The following is a 24,464-nucleotide window of genomic DNA, read 5'->3' on the forward strand; positions in this document are numbered from 1 at the left end:
CTTTGATTCTACATTCAGCCTTAGCCTCAAGTGTGTCTGAACAACGCGTTGCAGGGTATTTGCTAATCGAATGCTATAAACTAGTTATTAACTAAAGTTTGATTTTTTTAGTTCTTTTGCTCTGCTTTTGTCACATTTATTGCTATTGCATTGTTGGCATTTTGCAAATTAAACGGATTTCCGCCAAAGGCCATTTCCGTTGCCCACTTACCGTCCCCGACGAATCCCACTGTATGAAAAGCTATTGAAAGCCGCTGCGCTTTTCGCCAATGGCCCCGACACGAATTTTATTTTTATTCCATTCTTTTTATATTTATTTATATGTATTATGCTGTATTGACAAATGTTTTCTATTGTTTTTTATGCTCAACTCAGTGATATCAGCATCTATACAAAAAGAGAAAGAGAGCGAAGCCAAAAGAGAGGGGAAGAGACAGGGATAGAGTGGAAGAGTTGTCTGTTTTTCAGCTGTGCCGTTTATGACAGTTGATTGCCTTTGGCGCTGCTTTGAATGTTGTTGTCACAAAAGAAACCTTAATAGAATTTTGCTGGCTATTTGCATTGGTAGCAGCAATTGTCAATTGCTTTTGTTAGTTTTGTTTTTCTTTTATGCCAAAAATTGATAACTCTATTAAATGCTGCAGATCGTAATTTTCGTTGATTTTAGTTTCGATGCTGGTCACGTTTCAATTAACGTAGCCTGTTAATTAAGCACATTGGGCTCCAATGAACTGGAAACTCATGCCAATTATGCAATACACGGTTACTCAAATAAAAAACATACGAATACAAAATATAATAATAATAATGAATAATAAGGCAACATAAATCTCGTGATTATGCCATAATTAAATTTCAAAGTATAAGCAAAAAATATTTAATTCAATTAAAATGCCAAGAGTCCTAATTGAATTCGAGCACACTTTAGAGAAAATGACCGTTTTTTGGAAAATACTTCTTCCCTCAACTTTATTTGATTGTGCGTAGCTACCTAGCAAATCGGGACCCACGCTGTATTCCCTCTTTACACATGATATACCTACGGGCTCGGGGACGTTATAAATAGACACGGGCGTATATATTTCGCGGCTTGTAAGTCATCCCGATTGTCTGGCTAGGCGCCAACTAAGGAGACGTAGAATTGGAGGACTCCATATGCAGAGGAGACTGCGGAGGTCTTATCCAATCGATCTCTTAGATCGGCTTGTATGATCACCCTACCCTACTTAACAGCAAACTACGCAGCATTGTAAATATTCATAATGGTTAAATTAATATTTTCTACTAATATCCATTTTTCCGTATTACAATTAAATTTGAATGTATAATAATTTGAGTCCCAAGATATCACTTGGAAAATCGTAAGGGCTATGCTTTATAAAGACGTTACCAGCCAAATACAAAACAAAATACATATTTATATTTATTTTGACAAAACTTGCGATAGTTCAGGATAGGAACCTTTTTTATACAGAACATGCCCGAAATTCGAATTGAAAGTTTTTGTGACTGACCTTGTGGCTGTCCTTCAGCTGTCGCCACAAAGTTATGCAACACCTGGCGACCAGACCGCTTCAGACCCCGGCTCATTAACATATTGAATTTAAATGTCATGAGGTTCGACTGTCGTTCCCGCAGAGCAGAGGGCTGGAAACCTCAAGACAGCCATCGAAACATCCCTCAAACGAGCCGCAAGGAATGCTAAACTACTTTTGTTTGGCATTTGCATTCCCGGGCGCAAAGCCAAAAGAAATTGCTGCGTAAAAAATGTTGATAAAGCGACTCATCTACATATTTTTTTTGGTTGTTGAATTGCGAGCATGATTGTTACGTCAAAAGTATTTTTAATATCAAATTTATATTTGCATTAAAATTACAGTGACAAGGGGAAAAAATTAAAAATAAATAAATCAAAAACGATGAGTGCTTGAATTTAGTTTTGTAAATTCATTTTTAACGAGGCACATTCCAGTATACATTATAAACATACTTATATTTATCATGGCAGTAAAAGTGGGTAAGAAGTGCTTTAAAAACGCTTTGGCTAACATTTGAGCCGAAAGCTTTGACTTAGCTGCAGCTAACTAGCTGTTAGCCTAACTGGCAAGCTGCTTGGGGAGCCGCAGGCAAGTCCCAGACCCGAAACGCTGTCATACACACTACGCCCCAGCCCCAAACACCTTGGTGCTCAACCTCTTGGTGGTTAGCATCATTTCTGATGTAAAGCAAAAAGGGCTGCAGGCCACGTACAAAAATGTGGGCAAAACTCCCGCAGGACATGCACACGCACAAACACACTCATACAAATGCGCGCACACAGACAGCGAACGAGCACAAAATGGCGGCAGCAGCGTTGCCAGACCCCACCAAATTGTATAAGCAGCCAAGCTGCGCGCGGCGCAATTGTTTTAAATTCGCCCTGGCGACTAGGGAGGCCGACATGCCGCACGTCGCCACCCGAAACCAAATTAGCCAACAAGGACAAGGACGACGCTACGAGCACTTTAAGGCGCCTTTAAAATTCTGCACGCAAGTTCATTAGCGGCAGCCACAAAACATAAATGTAAATTTGCAGCTGTTTAATTTATGAGTCTAAGGAGCCAACAGCAAATATTGTTTCAATAATTTATCGATGCTTGAGTTGCGGTACCAGTGTACTCGATGCCACGCCCACGCACCCTCGGGACTGGCCCATAAATCAGGCCCAGTCGACACATAAATTCCAAGCGACAAGTGTCCGGTTAAATAGTGTGCGAAATTCAAGTATATACCAAGTATTATAAATATATATGTGCCTTTTTTAATGTTTCCCAAGTAAGTGACACACATTCGGTCAGCAGCACACAAACAAAGAAAGCGCCCAAAAGTTGGCTACACAATTTGTCACTGGGTCATTTCGCACATTAGACAGGGCGGGGAGAATCAAGAGGTGTAGCACTAGGATAAGGAAAGAGCGCAGAAGAGCGCCGTTCAGGGCCAGACACTTACAAGTAGCGAGCAAAAATATAAATTTAGGAATAACTAACTAGCAAGTGATCGACATGTATATACCCTTCAATATAGGAAAACAAAAGCATATATTTTTGTAATTTTTTTACAGGAAAAACTACTCCCCCTTTGACATCAACCTTAAATATGACAGGCCCAGCATAGAGATTAAATATCTTCCCACAAGCGAGAAAAGGATTAAAGACTGAAATTCGAGAAAACAATTTTGTTTTGTTCACTACTATTCATAATTCGGGATATACTCAAAGTTTTTACATTTTAAGAGAAAATATATAACTTTTTTTATTCAAAACACAAGCTTGAAATTTATCATCATATCACGTTCGTCCGATCAAGGGAAATGTAAAATTTGATTCACGGCAGAAACCACATTCAGAATTTATCATCTACAAAATGCAAAGGCACACTCTGGCACTTTACTCACAGGGTATCTGAGGACACTTAAAAAAAAATAAAATAATAAATCATGTGCACAGAAACCAGAAGAACATTACAGGCAACCACTGGACCATTCGTAACAGCTGAAACCACCCAGCGGGTCAGTGGCTGCTCATTTGGCTGACTGCCTGTCGTCGCCGCAGCGGCGCCAACAAAGTTCCTCCTGTTTTTTTTTTTTTTTTTTGTTGGCCATCTTTGACACAGTTTCAATTCGCTTATGTGCAACTATATCTATTTTTCTTCTTCTTGGCTGCATACTCACAGCCAGCACTGTTTGAGCAATGGCTAGAAAATAACATAAATCAGTAGTAGCTGGCCTTAAAATTCGCAAGACAGTGGTATCTAATTAGTAACTTGTTCTATGCATAGCTCTATATTCAACGGAATAACGAACGTAAATGATTAATGAAAGGATGCTCTATTCGGAATAGTTGGAAAACCAACTGCCTCTAAGTGCCTTCGATGCCCATTGCGCAGTGTTAATGATTTAATATTAATTTCGAATTTCTGCCAGTACCTGTGGAAGGCACTTAGTTGGCCTCGAGTCATTCGAGTAGCTAGTGCCACAAACTGACCTCAGACACACACGCACGCACACAGACAAGAACTTAATTATGAGCACAATTAAATTGCTATTAAATGAGCAGCTAGCAGGCAGCTACTATCCCCCGCCCCTCTACACAGCCCACAGCACCCATTCTAAACTGCTCGTCAGCATAATTATGTTATTTTGGCTTTTGTATGCAACCAAAGACTTGTATTTCTACACAAGCTGTCGCTTTGCAGTTTGTGTGTGTGTGTCGTGTGTCTGTGTGTGTGCGGAAATTGAATTTTGGGTAATTTCGTTGCATGTCATTAGGTGCAATTATGTAATATAAGTTACCAAGGTTCAAGTGTTGAACAGTTACTAAATTTCAACACTAGCTGGAATTACTTTCTCTTCCTGCAATTCTCGCTCTCTTCCCCTCTTTCTTTCTCTCCCTCTCTCTGTCTGTCTTTCTTGACAAGCAATAGATATTTGGTGTTAAATGCTAATTTCTCGCCCGGAATATATGTTTTATTGTGTGTTTGTTATTAATTGCCTGCTGTATATGTCAGTGTGAATGTGTTCGAGAGAGATAATAGTGCACATTTAGCTGCCTGTTGGTCTTAGCTAGTGATATAAATTATTTGCTTGATTTACCTTGCTCGCTAGTTTTCTGTTAAGTTTTGTTGTTTGATTTGTTAACGCAACTTATATAAGTGTTAAAATAGTGACAATAAGCTGTTAAGCTTCTTTATAATCTGGCAACATTGTATCAGCATAGTACTCATTCTGTAATTGAGTACTTGTTCAGATTTTTGTACTCATGCTTTGAAGTTTCCATTAAACATTTAACCGAACCACTACGTGTGTTTTCTTTATGTGCATCTTAGGCACACTAGAAATTTTCCCAACATTGGTTATGGGCCCAGGTCTCGTTGTTTTCGGTTAAATAAGTACACAAAGTGTCTATGGTTTTGAAAGCTTCCTTTTGTTAAATTTTTAAAAAGTTTATTTCGTGCGAAGAATAACGTGGTGAAATTGTCAAAATGAACATGTCGCATCAAATAGAAAAACTTGGTGAGGACAATTATGACGTATGGCATATGGCCATGAAAAGTGTCTTGGTGGTGGCGGACCTATGGAATGTTGTGTGTGGAAAATATGTTAAGCCAGAAGGAAATGGTGAGGATATCGAAAAATGGGTTAGTGTCGACCAAAAAGCGATGGCTTACATAATTTTAAATCTGAAGCCAACACAGTTGATGCATATCAAGTCATGCCCAACATCTGCAGCTGTATGGAAAAAACTAAAGGAAATTCATGTCTCAGTTGGACCGATTAGGAAGGTCCAATTATATCAAAAATTAATACGTTTCAATATGCAGCAGGGTGACGATGTAGTCGCATATGTCAATTCATTTGTTGAGACAAATTGAAAAGTTGGCAGAATTAGACATCAAACTCAATGACGAGTTGCAGGTCATCATGTTTTTGAGCAGTCTACCAGACACATGGGAAAATTTTGTAATAGCGATTGAGACACGCGATGAGCTGCCCAAATTCGAAGTCGTCAAGGTTAAAATGTTAGAAGAGGCCACGCGAAAGCAAGAAAGAGCTAGCAGAGACGGCATAGGGACACCAGAAGCAGTGTATACACACAAACATAATGGACCGCGGGACAACAACAGTGTCGAAAGCAAAGGCAGAAAGAATAGCAGTAAGCAGCCATTCCGAGGCAAATGTTTTAATTGCGAAAAAGAAGGGCATCGAGCGAGCGATTGCCGAAATAAAAAGAAGGATGATAAAAAGAGCCAAAAGGACGAAAAGTCTCTATGCTTAATGCACACGTGTGTCAAGGAGAAGCAAAAGAGTTTTTGGTGCGTTGACAGTGGTGCAACATCGCACATGTGCTGCGACCGCAGCATGTTCCTTACGTATGCTGATAAAAAGACGTCGATAATGTTGGCCGCAAATAAGTTTATCGATTCACCCGGCAGTGGCAGTGTTGAGTTGCACTGCAATAGAATAAAATTAAAGCTGCAAAATGTTTTATATGTCCCTGACTTAAGCATGAATTTTTTATCAGTAAGTGCTGCAGCAAAGTTTGAGAATTCTACCATATTTGAAGGGAAAATTGCGCTGATAAAAGACAAAGAAGGCAACGAGATAATAAGGGCAAGACACGAAAATGGTTTGTATGTTTACAAACATAGTCTTGATCAGGTTCATATGCTAAATAGTTCTGATTCATCTTCCATAAAATGGCACAATAGATTTGGCCACCTGAATTTTAAGGATTTGAAATTGCTTAATGATAAGCAACTGGTGCGTGGTATGAAAGTTGAAAATGTACAATTAGAAATAAATTGCGATACATGTAATAAAGCAAAAATTTGTGCATTGCCATTCCCACAGAAAGCGAATCGTGTCTCAAAGCAAGTACTGGACTTAGTACATACAGACGTATGTGGTCCGATGAATGTTAAGTCGCTTGCAGGCAATCGATATTTCGTAACTTTTATTGATGACTACTCACGCAAGATATTTGTTTACCTTATGCACTCAAAAAGCCAAGTTTTTGAAAAGTTTAAAATGTTTAAAACTTTTGTAGAATGCCAAACAGGAAATAAAATAAAGGCTGTGCGCAGCGACAATGGAACAGAGTATGTGAATAAGCAATTCACTGAATTTTTGATCGAGTGCGGTATAAAGAGGCAATTAACAGTTCCTTACACTCCGCAGCAAAATGGTGTGGCCGAACGTGCTAATCGGACCATCGTTGAAATGGCAAAAAGTCTTCTAATTCATTCAAAGCTTGAAGAATTTTTGTGGGCAGAGGCTGTTGCAACAGCAGTTTATTTGCGCAACAGATGTCCCACAAAAGCATTAGATGGAAGCACACCATTTGAGGTATGGAAGGATCGCAAGCCATCAGTACAGCACTTGAGAGTATTTGGCTCGCGGGCATTTGCACTCGACAAAGTCAGAAAAAGCAAGTTCCAAGCAAAGGGCAAGGAGTACATTTTTGTTGGTTACTCCTTTACAGCAAAGGCATATCGCCTATATGATCGCGAGAAGCGAACAGTTATTGAAAGAAGGGATGTCAAATTCATTGAAGGTGAGTTTGACATAGCAACAACTGATGCATGCAGTATTTCAGACAGAAACACCTTCACGACGTACATTATCCCGTTTGAGTCAAATCATGAGGTTGCAAAAAACCACCCAGAGCAACCTGCCGAGGTGCAAGAGTACAACAGTGACTCAAATGAAGAAGAAGAGGAGGATTTTGTGAGCGCAAGCGATCCAGGAGAAGATGGCAACGATGACGACAATGACCAAGTAGCGCTGCCACAAGTTGAAGCTGTAGTAAAACATGGGCGTGGCAGGCCAAAAATTATACGTACAGGTCAGCCAGGCAGGCCCAGAAAGCAGTACCAATTGATCAATAGTCTTAATCAGATTGAAGACATTGAAACTCCGCAGTCAGTTGCAGAAGCATTACATGGCCAAAATGCGCAGGATTGGGAAAAGTCTATGCAAATAGAGTACGACGCTTTACAAGCAAATGAGACATGGTCAGTGTGTGAGCTACCTCCTGGACAAAAGGCCATTGGTTCAAAATGGGTTTACCGAATCAAGAGAGATAAAGATGGTAATATTGAAAAATTTAAGTCTCGACTAGTTGCACAAGGTTGTGGTCAACAATTTGGTGTCAATTACTGGGAAACGTTTTCTCCCGTAATTCGATATGAAACCATTCGCATGTTATTCGCAATAGCTGCCGAAAAAGAGCTGTATATGCATCAAGTCGACATTTCAAACGCATACTTAAATAGTAAGCTTAATGAAACTGTGTACATGAAACAGCCGCCGAATTTTATTGACAAGCAGCATCCAAATAAAGTCCTCAAACTAGAAAAGGCACTTTACGGGCTTAAACAATCCGGACGAGTTTGGAACAATACGCTCGATGAGGTATTGAGAGGCATGGATTTTAAAAGATGCAAAAATGAAGCATGCTTATACGTCAAGCAAAAGCAACAACAATTCAGCTACATCGCTGTCTACGTCGACGATTTAATCATAGTGTGTCCCAGCGAAGAAGACATAGCCGTGATTAAGAAGAAGATTGCATCAAATTTTAAAATGCACGATGGAGGCCCCATTAGCTATTTCCTAGGCATGGAAATCCAACGCGACGGCGATCGAGGTTCCGTTTCGCTGTGCCAGAAGACGCACATTCAAGGCCTATTGGACAAGTATGGCATGAGCAATTGCCGTCCAGTAAGCACACCTCTTGACCCAGGTTTTCAAGTGGACTGCAACGACGATACTTGTGTAAAGGTAAATATAACGCAATATCAGTCATTAATTGGTTCGCTTATATACTTAGTAGTTTTGAGCCGACCAGACATTTTGCATGCTGTAAACAAATTATCACAAAGAAATGCTAATCCTCATGGAGAACACCAGTCTGCAGCAAAGCACATTCTAAGATATCTTGCGGGTACAAAGAATATGAAATTAGTATACCGTAAAAATGGCAAACCACTAAAAGGCTATGCAGATGCAGATTGGGGCAACGATCGGCTGGACAGGAGATCCTATAGTGGCTACGCATTTTTCCTGGCAGGCAGTGCGTTCTCTTGGACTTCATCAAAGCAAAGCGTTGTCGCATTGAGCAGCACTGAAGCAGAATATATTTCTTTGTCCATGGCTGCCAAAGAAGCAGTTTATCTACGCAGGCTACTTAGTGAGATGGGATGGTCAAAGGATACAGAGCCGTTGACTATATGTGGCGACAACCTAAGCGCGCAACATATTGCGCAAAATCCAGTCCATCATAAGCGCACTAAGCACATAGACATAAGGTATCATTTTATACGTGAAAAGGTACAATGTAATGATATTGCATTAGAATACGTACCTACAAATAATAATGTTGCAGATATACTAACAAAATGTTTAAGTAAGCAAAAGCACGTAGGCTTTGTAAAAACACTTGGATTGAATTAAATTTGTTATTTTGCAACTGATTATAATTAGCTTAAGAAGAAGTGTTAAAATAGTGACAATAAGCTGTTAAGCTTCTTTATAATCTGGCAACATTGTATCAGCATAGTACTCATTCTGTAATTGAGTACTTGTTCAGATTTTTGTACTCATGCTTTGAAGTTTCCATTAAACATTTAACCGAACCACTACGTGTGTTTTCTTTATGTGCATCTTAGGCACACTAGAAATTCCCCAACAATAAGTTAAAAAATAAATGTTTTCAAAAGCTTTGAAAATTATTTTGAAACAGATGCGACGGCAAACAAATAACTTTCATACTATCTTTTTCCATCAATTTACCACTGTTGTGGGTGGAGTTTCCCAAAGCCCCGTCTTAACATGCATCTTCATTACATAAGCTAACTACAGTAAAAATTTACGGTTTGGGCTGTGCGTTGATCACCAATTAGTCAGTCAGTCAGTCAGACAAAGAATTTTATGTATAAAGACGTGTTTGACACTTAGTCTGCATAGTTTATGTGGCTATAATATAAATAAAAACGTTTATATATTCTAAAGGCATAACTAAGGCAAAATAGCTTGCTATAACTAAGTACACCAAATAATATGTTGTGTTATATGTATAAAGATGAAAGCTACTTTTAGCTTTAATATATTTTATATACATATTTTTATGTGTATTTTAAAATGTAATTCTAAAGAAGGATTAAAACTTAAACTTACTGTATGCAATTTCATTCTTATTAATTATTTCCAAGTCGATACACAGCGTCTTACGCTTATCGCCATCCTATCGCCGGAGCATGCCAAATAAATTTCACATTTCCTGTCGCATTTATCACATTGAAAGCACTTCTCAACGCGAACCCTTTTCACACAGTTTTTGGGGCTATAGAAAATTGCTTTGCAAATTGCTGCTGCTTCCGGCGCACATTTTTCAACTTATTAATTTGCCGTTAAATCTTACAAGCAATTAAACTTGAAGACCCACAAAATTAGACAACGAAAACCAAAGCCAAAACCAAAGTCCGTAACAACAACAGCCAAGCAAAAACAACAACCATTCAAATACAAAATTATCAACACGTTCCGCTTATTAACTGGACAGTTTGAACAATTCGATAAATAAATAAAATGTCTGACACACAAATCCTTTCAACTGTACACTGAGAAAATCTGTCACAATGGTTTGAATTATGTGCGAAAAAGAAGAAGTGTAAGAGAGAACAAGAGAGGGAGGAAGAGAGCGACGAGGCTGCATAAAATTATATTGTTGAAAATTTCCGGAGAATCAGAAGCATTTTCAGTGTGCAAATATTTTTGGTTGGGAAATTGTGAGATGCGTGAATTTCACGCTTGCCTGAACTTCTGCCAACAGCCTACAAAAGTCAGAGGCAAATGGGTTCACAAGAAAATACACATAATACTCATTATGTATTACGATTATCATGTTGATGATGGTGATTATGATTATTCAACATGATGATGATGAAAGTGACTTTGATTTTCGTTAGAATTTCTTCATTTGATGGCTTTGATTTAGATTTATGCATGCTGATATGCTTTAAAACGGATGCCCCAGCAAATACACACTCACACACACACACTCTCGCCCATACACACGCACTAGGATAGCCATATCCTTGGCTGTCTTTGGTGTCCTGGGCCAACATTTGCTAGCACATAATGCTTTCAAAGCTGCTGTCAGCCAGCTGCGCCACTTGAAGCAATTTATGAAGCATTTTACTTACTTAGCTGCTGATTTACTCCACCCTATCCCAATCGAGTTTTGCATGTGTGTGTGTGTGTGTGTGTGTATTATCTCTGTGTATGTGTATAACAGCTGGCGTGGACCTTCACATGGCACATGTGTCTGCGATTTTTCTATGAATATGAAATAAGTTTTTGCCTCGCATGTGCGTAAATAAACAAACAGCAGAAAGCAGCACACGGCCAGCAGCGGCTTTGTGGGCGTGGCAGAAGGAAATTCCCTTCTGTTCGAGCCGTGTCCTGACTAGCGATCGAGTGCGTTTGTGCAAACAATGTGTAGCATACTTTCAGGCAGCTGCCTCCTTTCAATGTTTGCCCAAGGCGTTGGCGAGCTCTAAGGATGACAGCCAAAGCTAATGTATTTGGAGATTTAAAGTGCGAAATACCCTGTAAGCTATGGTAACATTTTAAAACTAACTTATTATTAATCTCTCCTTAATCTGTGGGCAAAGTTGTATTTTAATAAAATATCTTTGAAGAGTTTTGAATTTTAGCTTCCATCATTTAAATTTGTGTTCTCTGTTTTAAAACCACAATACTTCCCACGGCGCCATATATTTATTACAGGGTATACCAAATTCCCAAGCAGCTACAAATTTAATACACGTAGCCTACTTTACGGCTGCCAGTAAAGAAATTTAACGCAGATTTTATGCGGGTCACAAAAAAAGAAAAAAAGAAATGGAAATTCCCACAAGAGAAACCCTTTCAGCTTGAACATTATTTAAACTATGGCATAAGATATGTGAGCCGAGCCCAAGGAAAGGTAAAATTGGCATTTTTCTGCGCATAAACTTAAACGAATAAGCCATAAGCCGGATCAGGCCAGACGCTGGTGACCCAAGGTCACTTCCCAAGATGCTTTCGCTAAGCTGCAATTAAATTTTTATCGCCCGAGCCAATCGATGGACCAGACAACAATGACGAGACGTTTTCCACGAGAAGTTCTCTAATTTCAACAGAGGAGGCACTGGCTGTGGACATATAACTCCCATAATTGCACAAAGCGAATGAAGGAAGCGAAGACATCGCTTCGTTAGGGCGCCGTCTGCCGTACTTTTGATGATTTGCCAGTTTTTGTGCGGCATTTGAGAGTTTGCCAGTTTGCCATTTTGTCTGTTTGCTGGTTGTTTACATAAAAATATTGCCAGCGACGAACGGACGAGCCAAAAGAAAAACATAATGAGGCAGACAACAGCCCACATCCAACGAGCTAGCTGCCAGACGCGAATGACGCGACGCAGACCAAGCGGAGGCGGAACAGACAACTGGTCTGCGCCTTCCAAATGCAAGTAGAAATGCCAACCAAAAAAAAAAAAAAACGAAAAAAGAACAAACATAATAATAAGAAAATGGAAAAAAGAACTACCAGACAAAGTGGTAAATAGACGCAAAACGCGTGACTTTCACTTTGATGTCGCGGCAGCTGACGTCGATTTGACCGTGGCGCAAAAGCCGGGCTAAGAGATAGTTTACACTGAAATGAAATACGGGCAACTCTGGCTGACTGACTCCTTGTGCCTTGTTCGCTGGCAATGTTTGCATAGACAGCACGTGCAGCCAGCTGCAAAGTTTCTGCTCTTTTTATTTTTTCTTATTTTTCTACTATTGCTGGCTATAGAGCTTGCCGACGCTAGAGAAAACTAAAGCCAGGACTGGGCAGCAGCTGCACCGCCGTCAATAGTCATTCTTTTCAGCCTGGCTTATGGTGGGCATTAAAAAGCCAGTGACGAAGCCGGTAGAAAGCGGAATTTAAGAAAAATACAAGCAATATTATTAAATACAATTTAAGGATGTCTCAATCACAATGGACCGAGCACTTAACCAGAAGTACAAACAACAAAATAATAATAATAATGTGGTTCCACCGGCCATTTTGTTCAATGAATTGCAGATCAATTGCGTACAATTCAAGCAGAAAAATAATACCAAAATTGGAATTATGAAATTTAAAATGATTGAAAGTATGGAAAGTTCTAAGTAAATAGCAATCAAAATTGGCAATTGGAAATCATACTGTACTCCCGATTATAAGCTTTGTGACTTGTTTAATTAGATAATAATTAGATAATAAATGGTGAAGTTTGTGCAGTATATCAAGGGGTTATAAGTATTATAAAAAAGGTAAAAGAATTCCAGCTGGTCATGAGAAATTGTGCAACAGGTTATTAATGGTGTAACAACAGCTTTTGTTTTCTTAATTATTCCACTAGTAATTCCTTGACTTTAGACCCAATCCAGTAACTTTTATTCTGGGAAATTGCAAAAAGTTAAAGGAATATCAAAAATATTTAAAATATTTCTTGAATTTTTTGAACATTCACTGGCTTTTTATTTAGCTACACTGCAATATATCCTATCCTTTAAAGCGAGCAAGTAAGGATAGCTTCGCCGAATCACTCTGAAATATATCCTTTAATCGAGAAAGTAACCAGGATTTATTTTTCGGCCGATCGATCCTATGCCAGGCATATAATATATACTGTCTGCAACAGAATGACAAACCCAAGAACGCAAAGTTACAAGACGATAGCTTTTAAGCTGAGAGACTTTCACAGACATACCGACATGGCTTTATCATGGCATTATATATAGCATCTCCTTTTATGCGTTACACCCTTCATTATAAATTTATAATACCCTCAAAAGATACATTCAAGAATTAGACACACATTCACAAAGAAATTATGAAAAGTATTATTAGATGATTTACTTGCATTAATAATTGTAAATTAAATACCATATGAGCTGTGGGTCCCATTAAGATAATTTACTAATTATGGTATGATTTCTAAAAAGTTGTATGAAACATTCAGTTTTTTGTGTTTCACCACAAAGCCTGGCGTAGATATTGATATTTTTATGTTCTTTTGCAAAACAACTTTAACTGCTATGTTTTTCTTAACCACATGCACACAGCTCAGGTCTTTTGGAAACCTCTTTACAACTGACCAATGCAAACACAAATTTCACAGCTGCCTGCAGCTAGCCTGTCACTAAAGCCAACACATGGCCACTGAGACAGGCGGGCAGGGCACAGGCCAAGCAGGTTTCACTAAGAAAGAAAAAAATGAAGTAGAAGGGAAATTAGAAAAACATGAAAGTCAAGAAGAAGAGCTGAACATAGCAGTCAAGCTGCATGTGACACACCTTGAGGCATGTTGCAGCCGGAAAACTGGAACTGGCAAATGTTTGCTTGAGCGGCGTTGGAGGCAACACATAAGAGTGGCGGCTTATCAGCAGGTGCCACAATGCCACTCACCCACGCACACACACACACACATTTATATATACATATTTATATACATATATACATACATTCTAAAACTGAATCGGACTGTTAGAATGAGCGCCCGGGGTTAGTTGCATGCAAAAGTGCTGCTGTTTTTGGCTATCAAAACTTCAAGCGGCAATTTTGAAATGACAAATAAAACTGAAAGAGTGGAAGACTGAAAAAAAGATGGCAAAAGCTGTAAGATAATGAAGCGTAAACTTTTGCCACAAATAAAGAAAACGGGCATCGGGAAAAATTAGCCGGGCGCCTTTTTGCCGCTGCCTTTGAGCAATTGTGTCAGCAGAGACGCCGCAACTTGAGGCAAATGTAAAAAATGCCGTTGCATACTTTGCGGCTGTCTGCGATAAAAGTTTGCCCCGTGCGAACGCCAAATTGTGTGTAAATACTTAAAAAGTCGTTAGTGCTGGCAAGAAATGGACGTATATACGCAAAAGGACGTGGTCCAAGAACGTGAATACCAGAGTAGGAAGAGAAGGTGTTACAGGCTGTGCTGGTTGAAGTTATGATCTAGAGATGAGCGCGTGTCCGGACAAGAATTAAATACACGCTCAAAAATACAAAAAATTAAAACATGAAAAATATATAAAAAGTATACAGTACACGAAACGCGCTTCATTTTTATGAGTTAAATATCAATCAAAATTTCTTTAAATTTCTGCTTTATCACTAGATTTTTTCAGCTCAAGTTTAGGTGATTGTTTGGTTAATCTTGGTTCCTCGAAATATGTGCTCCATTTTGTAGCCAAAAAAAAATGTCTGTCGATTACAAAATATCAATAAAACATTATTATTTATATGGCATCGTGTTGAGTCGTGTTAGTTCGTGTTGACTTATGCTCAGTCTTTTTTTTGCCTTGTTAACTGGTCGAGCACGCAAGCATTCTGCTAGCCTAGCTCGTGCCACGCAAAGTAGAAGAGAAGTAGAAGCACACGATATTCAAGTTGCAGGCGCTGCAAATATTTTTTAATGAGCAGCGTCTAGTGAAGACGTCGCGTCGCCTTCATCATTAAAAATGTGCAGGCATCGACTTTGATGATTGATTGAGTTCAGTTACAGTTGGCTGCATGTCGTATGCATATTCCGAGCGAGGGCGGGACGTGGCAATGGCACTGTCATTGGTAGAGGCGACTGTGGCCATTAATTGCGCCTGAAAGCGTGCTGCTGCAATAAATTTGCTTAATCAAACTATTTAGGCGCAGTGTCTGTCACGCTGCGGAAGTCAAGCTGGTGCGCCGTGCCCATTAGTGCTGACAAGCGAAGGGACGGAGGAGAGTAAGGCAACTCGTAGACGGGCTCACATGTGTTGCATGCTTTTAGGCGTTGCTCAGACGACACACATAATCCTAATTAATTGCCAGCATCAAGCTCGACGGCGGCACAAAGCTTCACTCACTTGTGCCGTAATTCGAATGCATCCACAGCATTCACATTGCTGGCATCCTGACCGGCTCGTATCCCATTTGCCTCGCTTGGCAGGTGCACGTGAGCACTTCGTGTGCACCATTTAGTCGCCGAGTGGGACGGCGGCAGCAGCAGCAGCGGCAGCTGACGAAACAGAAGGCCGATGCTGGCTCGGGTAGCAGCCACTGTTCATTGCGTTTCATGCCATTGCCCCATTATTTCCTTTTGATTTGCTTTGGCTGCAAAAGTCGTGGCGTGTTGAATGGCGCCCAAGCGTCGTCCTCGTCGTCATCGTCGTCGTTGTCGGCAGCGAGCATTTCATGCACTTGGCTGAGCTTTGAAGTTGCTTAACGCGTTTGATGTTTGCTGCAGCAGCAGCCGCTGGGCCGATGCTCATTTGTATTGGGTGTGTGTATGTGAGTGTGGAGCCATAAAGTTTAATGCATACAGCGAGTGTGACAGCTGGCAATGGGGTCGTTTTCGGGATACATATCATTCAATAGCGTACAGCGAGGGGCATGCCGCAAAAAGGCCGAGGCAAAGTCTTTTGCAGGCACTGTAAAATCCTAAGAGCTGACATTGCAAAAGGCTACGGGTGTTACATATACGAAGGGCTACTAGGTGTACGGCCTATCGACAAGAGCAACGACTGTTAAACGTTTAAAATTTAAGTTTTACTCTGGACTGTTCAAGTAATATACACAATATTACAAAAAGCAATCAGTCTGGCATGTTATCGAACGGAATCATTGATATGGCTTAAAAAAGAATGCACTTTATTGAAAAATAGTAGATAATTTATGAAACTCTATATTGGGTTGTCATTACAATATTTTGACGTTTTCTAAAAGTAACTTAAAATTTTTTAAATATTTGGGTTATAATAAATGGATAGTATATAGATAGCTATATAAAATTATCTATTCATTATATAATTAATTAAATAGTGAATGACAAAGGATTTTTGGCAGTCTTATCGACTCAATTAAACATCAAAAGTCGTTTAATTAGCTCTAATTAAACAGGTAATCGTAGACAGGTAAGCCACTAGATTGTGGGCTAATAGTTTGGTAACATTAATTCTTTAACACTGTAAGTCTATATGCACATACTCTAAAAGTGTTTGATTTTTATCATATTTTGGGATACCCTTATAAACGACGTTAAAAAAAGCTAAAGTCTAAATATAGCAACTTTTAACGAAGGAGCCAAAAAAGATGGTAAACCCTAAAGACCAAAGCAAAACACGAGAGAAAAATTGCAAAAGTTTTGGCCGCTCGAAAGGCGGCAAGGGCTGTGCATAAGAGAGAGAGTTAGACGCTTAAGGCTAAAGAGAGGCAGAGAGAATGAAAAAGAGCTCGTTTTAAATATGCCGCAATAATCGAAGTTGAAGTCGAACATCAATGGCTGCCAAAGCAGTAGGGCAAGCTTCAGGGCGACGGCAGAGCACACAGCAGACGATGCCCGGAGCCGGTCAGAGCAGAGCAGATCCCAAAAAGTATGCAACACAATTTTAATTAGTTTTGAAAAGTATTTTAATTTTTGCAATTTGTGTGCGCCACACGGCGGCAGCCGGAGCCACAGAAATCTCTTGCCTATTGCCAAAGCAATTGTTACAGCACGAACGACGCCCATACAACGTTGGACCGAGGGAACAAGTCGAAATCTCGTTTAATGCGGCACTTTAATGATTATTAACATTATTAGTTGTAATGAGCGTCGTCAGCCCGTTTAAAGTTTGCCGAGCAAAATTTGCCAGCTATTCAAAGAATGGATGCGTAAAACAAAAGCCAGCAAAACGCAAAACCCAACAAAATAGAAAAAATTAAAAAAAAAAAAAAAAAAAAAAACTCAAAACTGTTAAAATAAAAAGCAAAAACCTAAGCGAAAGTTGAAAAAGTTGGTAGAAATTTTTGCAATTATTTTTCTGTTTTAATGCAATAGTGGCGTTTCCAGTCCCCCCCCCCCCCCCCACCCTTTTCGTACTTCATTTTACTCTTTTTTTTCAGCTTTGAAGCAAAAAGTTTGTTTAAACTATGCGGCCAGGCCGTTCTGAACGGTTTACATTTCGTCCGTCGATCTGTCCTACTGTCCGCCCGTCTGTCCCGGCCAGTTTGGCGGTTGCGTTAAGCATTCTCAAAAGTATGCTTTGATTTTGCGTCCGACGTTTGACGCATTTGCCAACTGCGTGCAATTCAGTGTTCGAATTGTTTGTGCTTTGGGTTCGCCCAATTTTTGCCGGATATATTTATTTTTTAGACTTTATGGTGTTTGCTTTGAGCTTGCTTTTTTTTTATTTCCAGAAAGTTTTTAAATTAAAGCCACTAGTTTTGGTCAAAGTTTAGCTAAAGTGGAAGTTATAAGACGAACAATTTTTAACTGAACTTACAAGTGAAATGAGGCAAGGCACTTACCTAAAACGAGAATAGAAAGGAAAATATATTAATTATTTTTTCTAATTATGGGAATGCCAAATAACATAAGAGTAATAATAATCAACCGACTGTCGGATCTGTCTTTTTTTCTAATGTTATTTTAAAAAATATATTGCGAATTTTGCTTTCGACTTTCATGGACTTCAAAAGCTTCCAAAACTATATATTTTTCCTTTAACTGAGCTAATCAATATTTGTCAATGTGTTGCCAGAAGCTCGTAAGACGCCCAATTTGCGGCTCAAATTCCGTAGCTGCCTTCGGCAACTATTTCAACCTAGAAGCTGTCGCGTCGCAAAAGCACGCACACACACACAAGTTAGGGTGCGCTAGGACTTAATTACACACAACTCATTTGCCGCATACAAAAACAAACTCTCCGGTGGCACAACCCTGGGACCCCACATGGGAACTGACAGACAGTAGACATAGTCGTTGTCGTCGTTGTCGCATTTGAAATAGAAAACCCAAAAAGGACACAAGCGGCGAGGACAACACATGACACAGAACAGAAGCTGAAGCTTAACCAGAGGCTGAGATTGAGGCAGTGGCTGTGGCAGTCGCCTGGTGGCAGCCACAATCAGTGAAGCGTGCAACTAACACAGACTTTTGTTTATATGTCATACAAATTACTCATACGTTAATAATTTAAACGGATGGCTGTTGATGATGGCCAGTCGAGGCGTCTGCAAATTTGCTTTGCCAATATAACCCACCGCCTCCACGCCATTGCTCCAGCCCTTAAGCATACTGTGAAATCAATATGAAATGAAAACCAAATACGCATTGCCCGTCTCTCTGCGAGTCTGCCTGTCTGCCTGATGGCCTGTCTAAACATAAAGGCAGCACCTCAAGCTTGTTTACTTTATGCCCGATAACTTTCATTATCATGCCCCAAAATTCATAGCCGAAAGCAAAGATAGATACATATATATGTACCACATACGTGTCCATATACTCTATGTACGACTGTATATTGCACGCTGGAAAATTCATTATTTCATCAATAAAACAATGCGGCAATCAATATTTTCGCTTGGCATTGGCTTGTTTGCCAAATTATGCGGACATACGTATATTTATATTACTGAGTTCTTATTTGCTTTTATTACATTTCATTCATATATAAAATGGACGCTAAAAGTGTTTAGGATATGCTCGTAATTCGTGTCTGCAATAAACTGACGTATTCTTTTGGTAAAAACTTAATAAAATAATCGGATATAAGTTTTTAAATATAAATGCAATTTTAATTGACGTAGGAAAAGAATAAAATTAAATTATCAGCAAGGTTATATTTTAGCAATGCGAACATTCACGAGTTTGGATCTCGTATTAACGTTTGGAAAAGAAGTAAAACATTTTGAAAAATTCGCAAAACAGTTTACTTTTTCATAAGCAAATAAAATACTTGCTCTTCTTTCCTCAAAACTATTCTGCAATTTAATATAAATTTTTGCTTTTAAATTTCAATAATAAAAGGTTTTAATTGATTTTAGCCGTCTTAAGCCAAATAAGTTCTTTAATTGTGTAAAACCAAATCGTTTACTTATAATACGAGATAAATAATAAGAATTATGCGAAATAACATTTTAGGATATATTCAAATCTAACCAGATTTAATAAGTTGTACATGGTTAACTATGTTTATGCTTCGAAATGGTACACACATATTTAATTTATATACTTAACTCAGACTGATGGTGGTTGAGATTAGTGAGCCAGCACTCGGAGAATCGTCAGGAATCGGAATCGTCATATTCATACTCTTGACCCACTTTAAGGTCGGGCCACTTCAATGGAGAATGCGGATCGCTTTCGCCAATTAAGTAACCCCCCTTAGAGTGGGGCAAGGGCAACAATATATTTGCTCCCGGTCTCAACTGTAACGGTAGCTCGGCAAATTTTCGCACCCACTGAACTATCAACGATTCAACTGGATGTTCACTGGTCTCATTTGGCTCTGCATTTAAATCATCTTCGTCTGGTATAGTAGGTAATTGAACTTGTTTAAGATTATCAGCGTGAGCCAAACGATTTTGAAGGTCAAACAAATAGAATTTACTATCTAAACGTCTAGCGTAAGGTAGACCAAGAGCATCAAGAATTCCACCAGCCTCGATTATACCTTTTTGATTCTGGGAACCAAACAGTTGGCATCTACCATCACGACGCAGTGCTGGGACAGGGCAGCCCAGTGTGTCCCATTGGAAAACGGTTGGTATTACAAATATGCCATCGTTATGCCTATGCCAGGGAGATAATATATATTTATTTAGCCCACCATCATCTGTTTTATCTATATTCTTGCCTTTAACCTGGCTCTTCAAATTTCTCAGCTCCTGTTCCTGAAAACATTTCTTTAGCTGCTGCTCAAGTATGGCAACTCTTTTTTTTGCTTCCTGGTAGATTTTGTCAATCATTTCTGTTTTCTGTCTTATATCGTTTGCATTTGGTTTCCGATGTTCGATCTGTCTGTGATGGCTTTCGCTTTCTTGGCATTTCATTTTTATTTCAACCTCTTGAGCTTTTCCAGCATTTTCCACTTTTTTGGTGTTCACTTTACCATCCTTAACATGGCCATGCTTCGATTGAACTGTTTCCCAGTACATTTTTTCATTTTCACTCATTTTTATTTCCGAAGGGTTGCATTTTCTGTCCACTTTTGCGGAGTTTTTGCTTGCCGTTTGGCAGGGTTTCGCGCATTCCTCGGGCTTGGTCATATTTGCGGCTTCCTTGCATTTCTGAAGGTGTGCTTCATTTTTTGGCCTGCATTTGTTTTTCGTTGCGGTTTTGTTTGGATCGGTGTTTCGGAATTCCTTGCATTTTTGTAGATGTGCTTCCTTTTGCAGCCTGTTGAATTGACATGCATTGCATTTATTTGGCATTTCGGTTTTATTCGGATCGGAGTTTGGATATTCCTTGCATTTTTGTGGATGTGCTTCCCTTTTCGGCCTGTTTAATTGATATGCATGGCATTTACCTTGCAGTTCGGGCTTATTCACATCATTGTCTAGAAATTTCTTTATTTGCTCGAGTATGAACTGATTCTTCTGCTTTTCGTTAGCTTCCAAGAACTTTTTCGGAAGTATCGGTCCAGCTGCTTGAATTTTACTAGTGTTGCTTTGAAGCTTCTGGTGTAGGCCCTGAGCATGCTTGTCTTCTAAACGCATTGAGTATGTACTTTTAAGTAACTCACATTGCCTGATAATGTCATCGATCTGTCTAACTTCAGAGTTAATATAATAAATATTAGATTGATCGTTGCTCACGTTCTTCGCATTACATCCTTTCTGCAGCGTTTCGACTTTTGATTGGAATTTTAATGGTTCATCTGAGTTGTTGCTTTGCTTCTCCTTCAATCTCGAGCTGTCCAACTTATCTAACGTTCGCTGGTACGCCATCCAGGATTTACTAAGCGCATTTATATTCGCATCCTTCGGATCCAATAATCTCTTCTCGTTTGTTTGCATGTCCTTAATGCGTCTGGCTTTCTGATAGCGCAGGTCATGCAATTGTGTCTTCGAGTACGCGCTCTTTGTGCTCTTTACAGGATCTAAGAATATGCTTTTATGTGTCGAGCTCAAATCGAAACCTGCATTTGGAAATTTTTGTCCAACAGTACTCATTTTAGCGTTGAGTGCCTTTTTGAGTATAGAAGTCTGGCTTGATTTTTTGCCGAGACGAACGCTGTTCGGCGTATTTTCGGTCGACAAGTGTCTTTTCTGATTGCGTAAGTTATTTCGCTTCTGCATATCATTGACATATTTCGCTATCTTATCTAGTTCCAACTCCTTGCGTTCAGAAAACTGTGCCTCAACTGGGTTACTGCAAATGATATAACTTTCCCATTGCCGCAAATTCTCGAGCGCCTCTTCGAACTTCTTGCTAGGCGGCTGGTTACGCCACAGATCGCTCGAGCTCTGTTTTACCCTGGAGAACAGCGTATTTACGTCACCTTCAAGCAAATCCAGTGTGGATTCTTTTTCAGACTTATTAAAAGCCGATAGGTCCTTACAAAATGTTTGGGTCAGGTACTTATCTTTCGAGTTCTTGGGTGGGCTACACATGTAATCTGACGAGGATTTTTCACTAGATTTGGGTACAGCGACATTTGAAAAAGGAATTGCCTTCAATTTTTTGAAGAGTATGTTTGCTTTCCCACAAAAATTTTCTACTGGATCGTCCGTCTCCTCAATATTGTTTGAAGAGTACATATTTGGATTGCCCTTTATGGATTTAGCTTGGCTGCACGAAAATGGCACTTTCTGGCCGGACTTTTTGCCAAGAGCACTTCGGACTGTTGCTCCTTTATCTACAATTTGGCGAGAAAGGGAAGGGGACCTTTGACTTCTAACCTGAAAATTTGACAGAGGATTTGAAACACCAGACTTTGATCCAGAATAAACTGATATAACATTTGGAGTATTCGGTTTCTTCTCCTGCATTTTGATTTCAGATTTTTTGCAAAAGAATTTCTCTGTACGCGAATCTGCTTTTTGGGTCTTTGGTTTCGCATCGCAGTTGATGCAACGTGTATTTCCAGATTTTTGAGGTTTTTGTTTGGCTGTGAAATCGGTAGACCGAATATTGCTGGGGCGTTGATCCAACAGTATGACGTCTTCTGTTGGATTTGGCACTATTATGGATTCAGCAACATTTTTTAATTGTTCTTGTTGCGAAGAGAAATAAATATTTAAAGATTTACGCTTCTCTGCCTTTGGCCACTTCATTTTTTCTGTATTGCATGCTATTATATTACTCTCTTTCGTCAACTGCTCTGGCTTTATTTCTACGGTCTTCTTGGAGACACGGTCCGGTATTGAAAATAGCTCACTTTTGGCAGATGATGGCTCCTCGCAATCGTAGAATTTGTCGCTCTGTGTTTTTTTTACCGAAGTGTTTGGTTCATACAATAGTTGCTTTAAGCGATCTAGAAACTTCTTAGAACCACCATACCAAGATGATTTAATTGGTGCTCGCTTGCGCGACATATGACGTTTGGGGTAGGCTTCAGCTTTTCTGTCTGCAAAAATGTGCCGCTTTGTAGAGCTTTCAGTTTTTTCTGCTGAGTGTACATTCCATTCGAAGTATACTTCATTTTTATTCTCAATTGGTAGACTTTGCCTGGCATAGATTTCAGTTGTCTTTTTGGCTGATGGTTTCCTGCTAGAATTTCTATCGCATAGGCTGGAATTGGAGTTCTGCTGGCGGGAGTAAGCAGAACAACTTTTAAATTTTGTTTCTGGATTCTTCTGAACGGCACGGCCAGCCACCCCAACACGACACGGCTCCTTTTCAGATGGATTCTTATTTGAGTCAATGCATCGCGGCGGTTGCGAACGCGGGGAACCCCTAATGTTGCGGTTTACTTCTGCCGGTAGCTGGCAACGCTTGCATCCGTTCAGAATTGGCTGCAGCTGTACACAATTGCAAATACGCCACATGTTGGCAACGAAATGCAAGTGAATTTTGTTCAAAATAAAAAACCAAATATGTATGTACTTATATATCATTTATATCTATGCCCAACGATAATTTTTTTTTTAAATCTGTTAAATCTGATGAGAAGACTGATTAAAAAGTCAAAACGCTTTCTGTATCATCTACAGTTTTATTCCGTTTTGAGCGTCCAATAATTCTTTAGCCGATTTCTTCAATGCATTTGTCTCCCATTCCGATAGCTGGGGACGAACGATGCCAAACAGACCCCATTTGTTTACAATGCATGGTAGCGATAGAAATATATTCTCTTTGATACCACACATTCCATTTGCATTCGTTGACAATGACAAGACACGATTGCTGTTCTCAAATATGGCAGACACCACATCGGCAACGGTTAGGCCAATGGCCCAATTCGTGTAACCCTTTCCTGCGATCACCTTGAATGCGGCATCTACTACATCCTTGTGCACTTTGGACCATTCCATTGGATCCTCTCCCATACCCATAGTGGGAATCAACTTCTGAAGTCTCACCCCACCCACAGTAACTGCGGACCACATGGGCACCGAAGATCCTCCATGCTCCCCAAGGACATAGCCGTGTACTGAGCTTGTCGATACGCCCAAAAGTTTGCCAATAAATAATCGGAAACGTGCTGTATCCAAATGACAGCCCGTACTGATGCAACGCTCGCAGGGTATTTTACCTACTTTGTGGGCCACCCAAGTCATGACGTCCGCTGGATTGGACACAACAATATACACCGCCTTGGGGCTCTGTTGGACTAGATCCGGTATTACGCTCTTGATAATGTCCGCACTCTTTTGGGCCACTTGCAAACGAGTCTCATTCTTCTTGACACGTGCTCCACACGCCACGATAACCACTCTGGAGTCTTTGGTAGCCTCAACGTTGCAAGTTGGCTCCAGGTTACAATTGTTGAGGAATAATGAGCCGTGCTGCAGGTCCAAGGACTCGGCTTTACACAGTTTCTCATTGATATCGTAGAGAGCCAAGTGATTAGTAACGCCCTTTGCGAGCAACGATATGGCACACCCCATGCCAACAGCGCCGGAGCCTATGACAGAAACCTTGTTGCCAAACTCGTAGTCCTGTTTATCAAA

General features: G+C 39.8%; 2 protein-coding genes across 5 annotated transcripts in view; both read right to left on the minus strand.

The window, feature by feature from the left end:
* Positions 1-24,464, minus strand: part of tei (teiresias) — a 224,460-nt gene that overhangs the window by 83,244 nt on the left and 116,752 nt on the right. The gene's annotated exons all lie outside the window — the stretch shown is intronic.
* On the minus strand, positions 19,968-23,408 carry LOC26531729 (kinesin-like protein KIF20B). The gene is made up of 2 exons (XM_015174876.3): positions 20,204-23,408; positions 19,968-20,139 (listed from the first exon to the last, which is right to left on the minus strand). Exons 1-2 carry the CDS (start codon positions 23,406-23,408, stop codon positions 20,117-20,119), a joined length of 3,228 nt encoding a protein of 1,075 aa, XP_015030362.1. The 3' UTR covers positions 19,968-20,116.

This window comes from Drosophila virilis, chromosome 5 (assembly GCF_030788295.1).
Source record: "Drosophila virilis strain 15010-1051.87 chromosome 5, Dvir_AGI_RSII-ME, whole genome shotgun sequence".
NCBI classification, from domain to species: domain Eukaryota; kingdom Metazoa; phylum Arthropoda; class Insecta; order Diptera; family Drosophilidae; genus Drosophila; species Drosophila virilis.

Bases quoted from the DNA above. Each gene is read 5' to 3' on its own strand.
- LOC26531729 (XM_015174876.3), bottom strand. From the start codon at position 23,408: ATGATATATAAGTACATACATATTTGGTTTTTTATTTTGAACAAAATT. The intron at 20,140-20,203 runs GCAAGAATATAG...TCCCTGGCATAG, and splicing joins TTTGAAGAGCCAGGTTAAAG to GCATAACGATGGCATATTTG.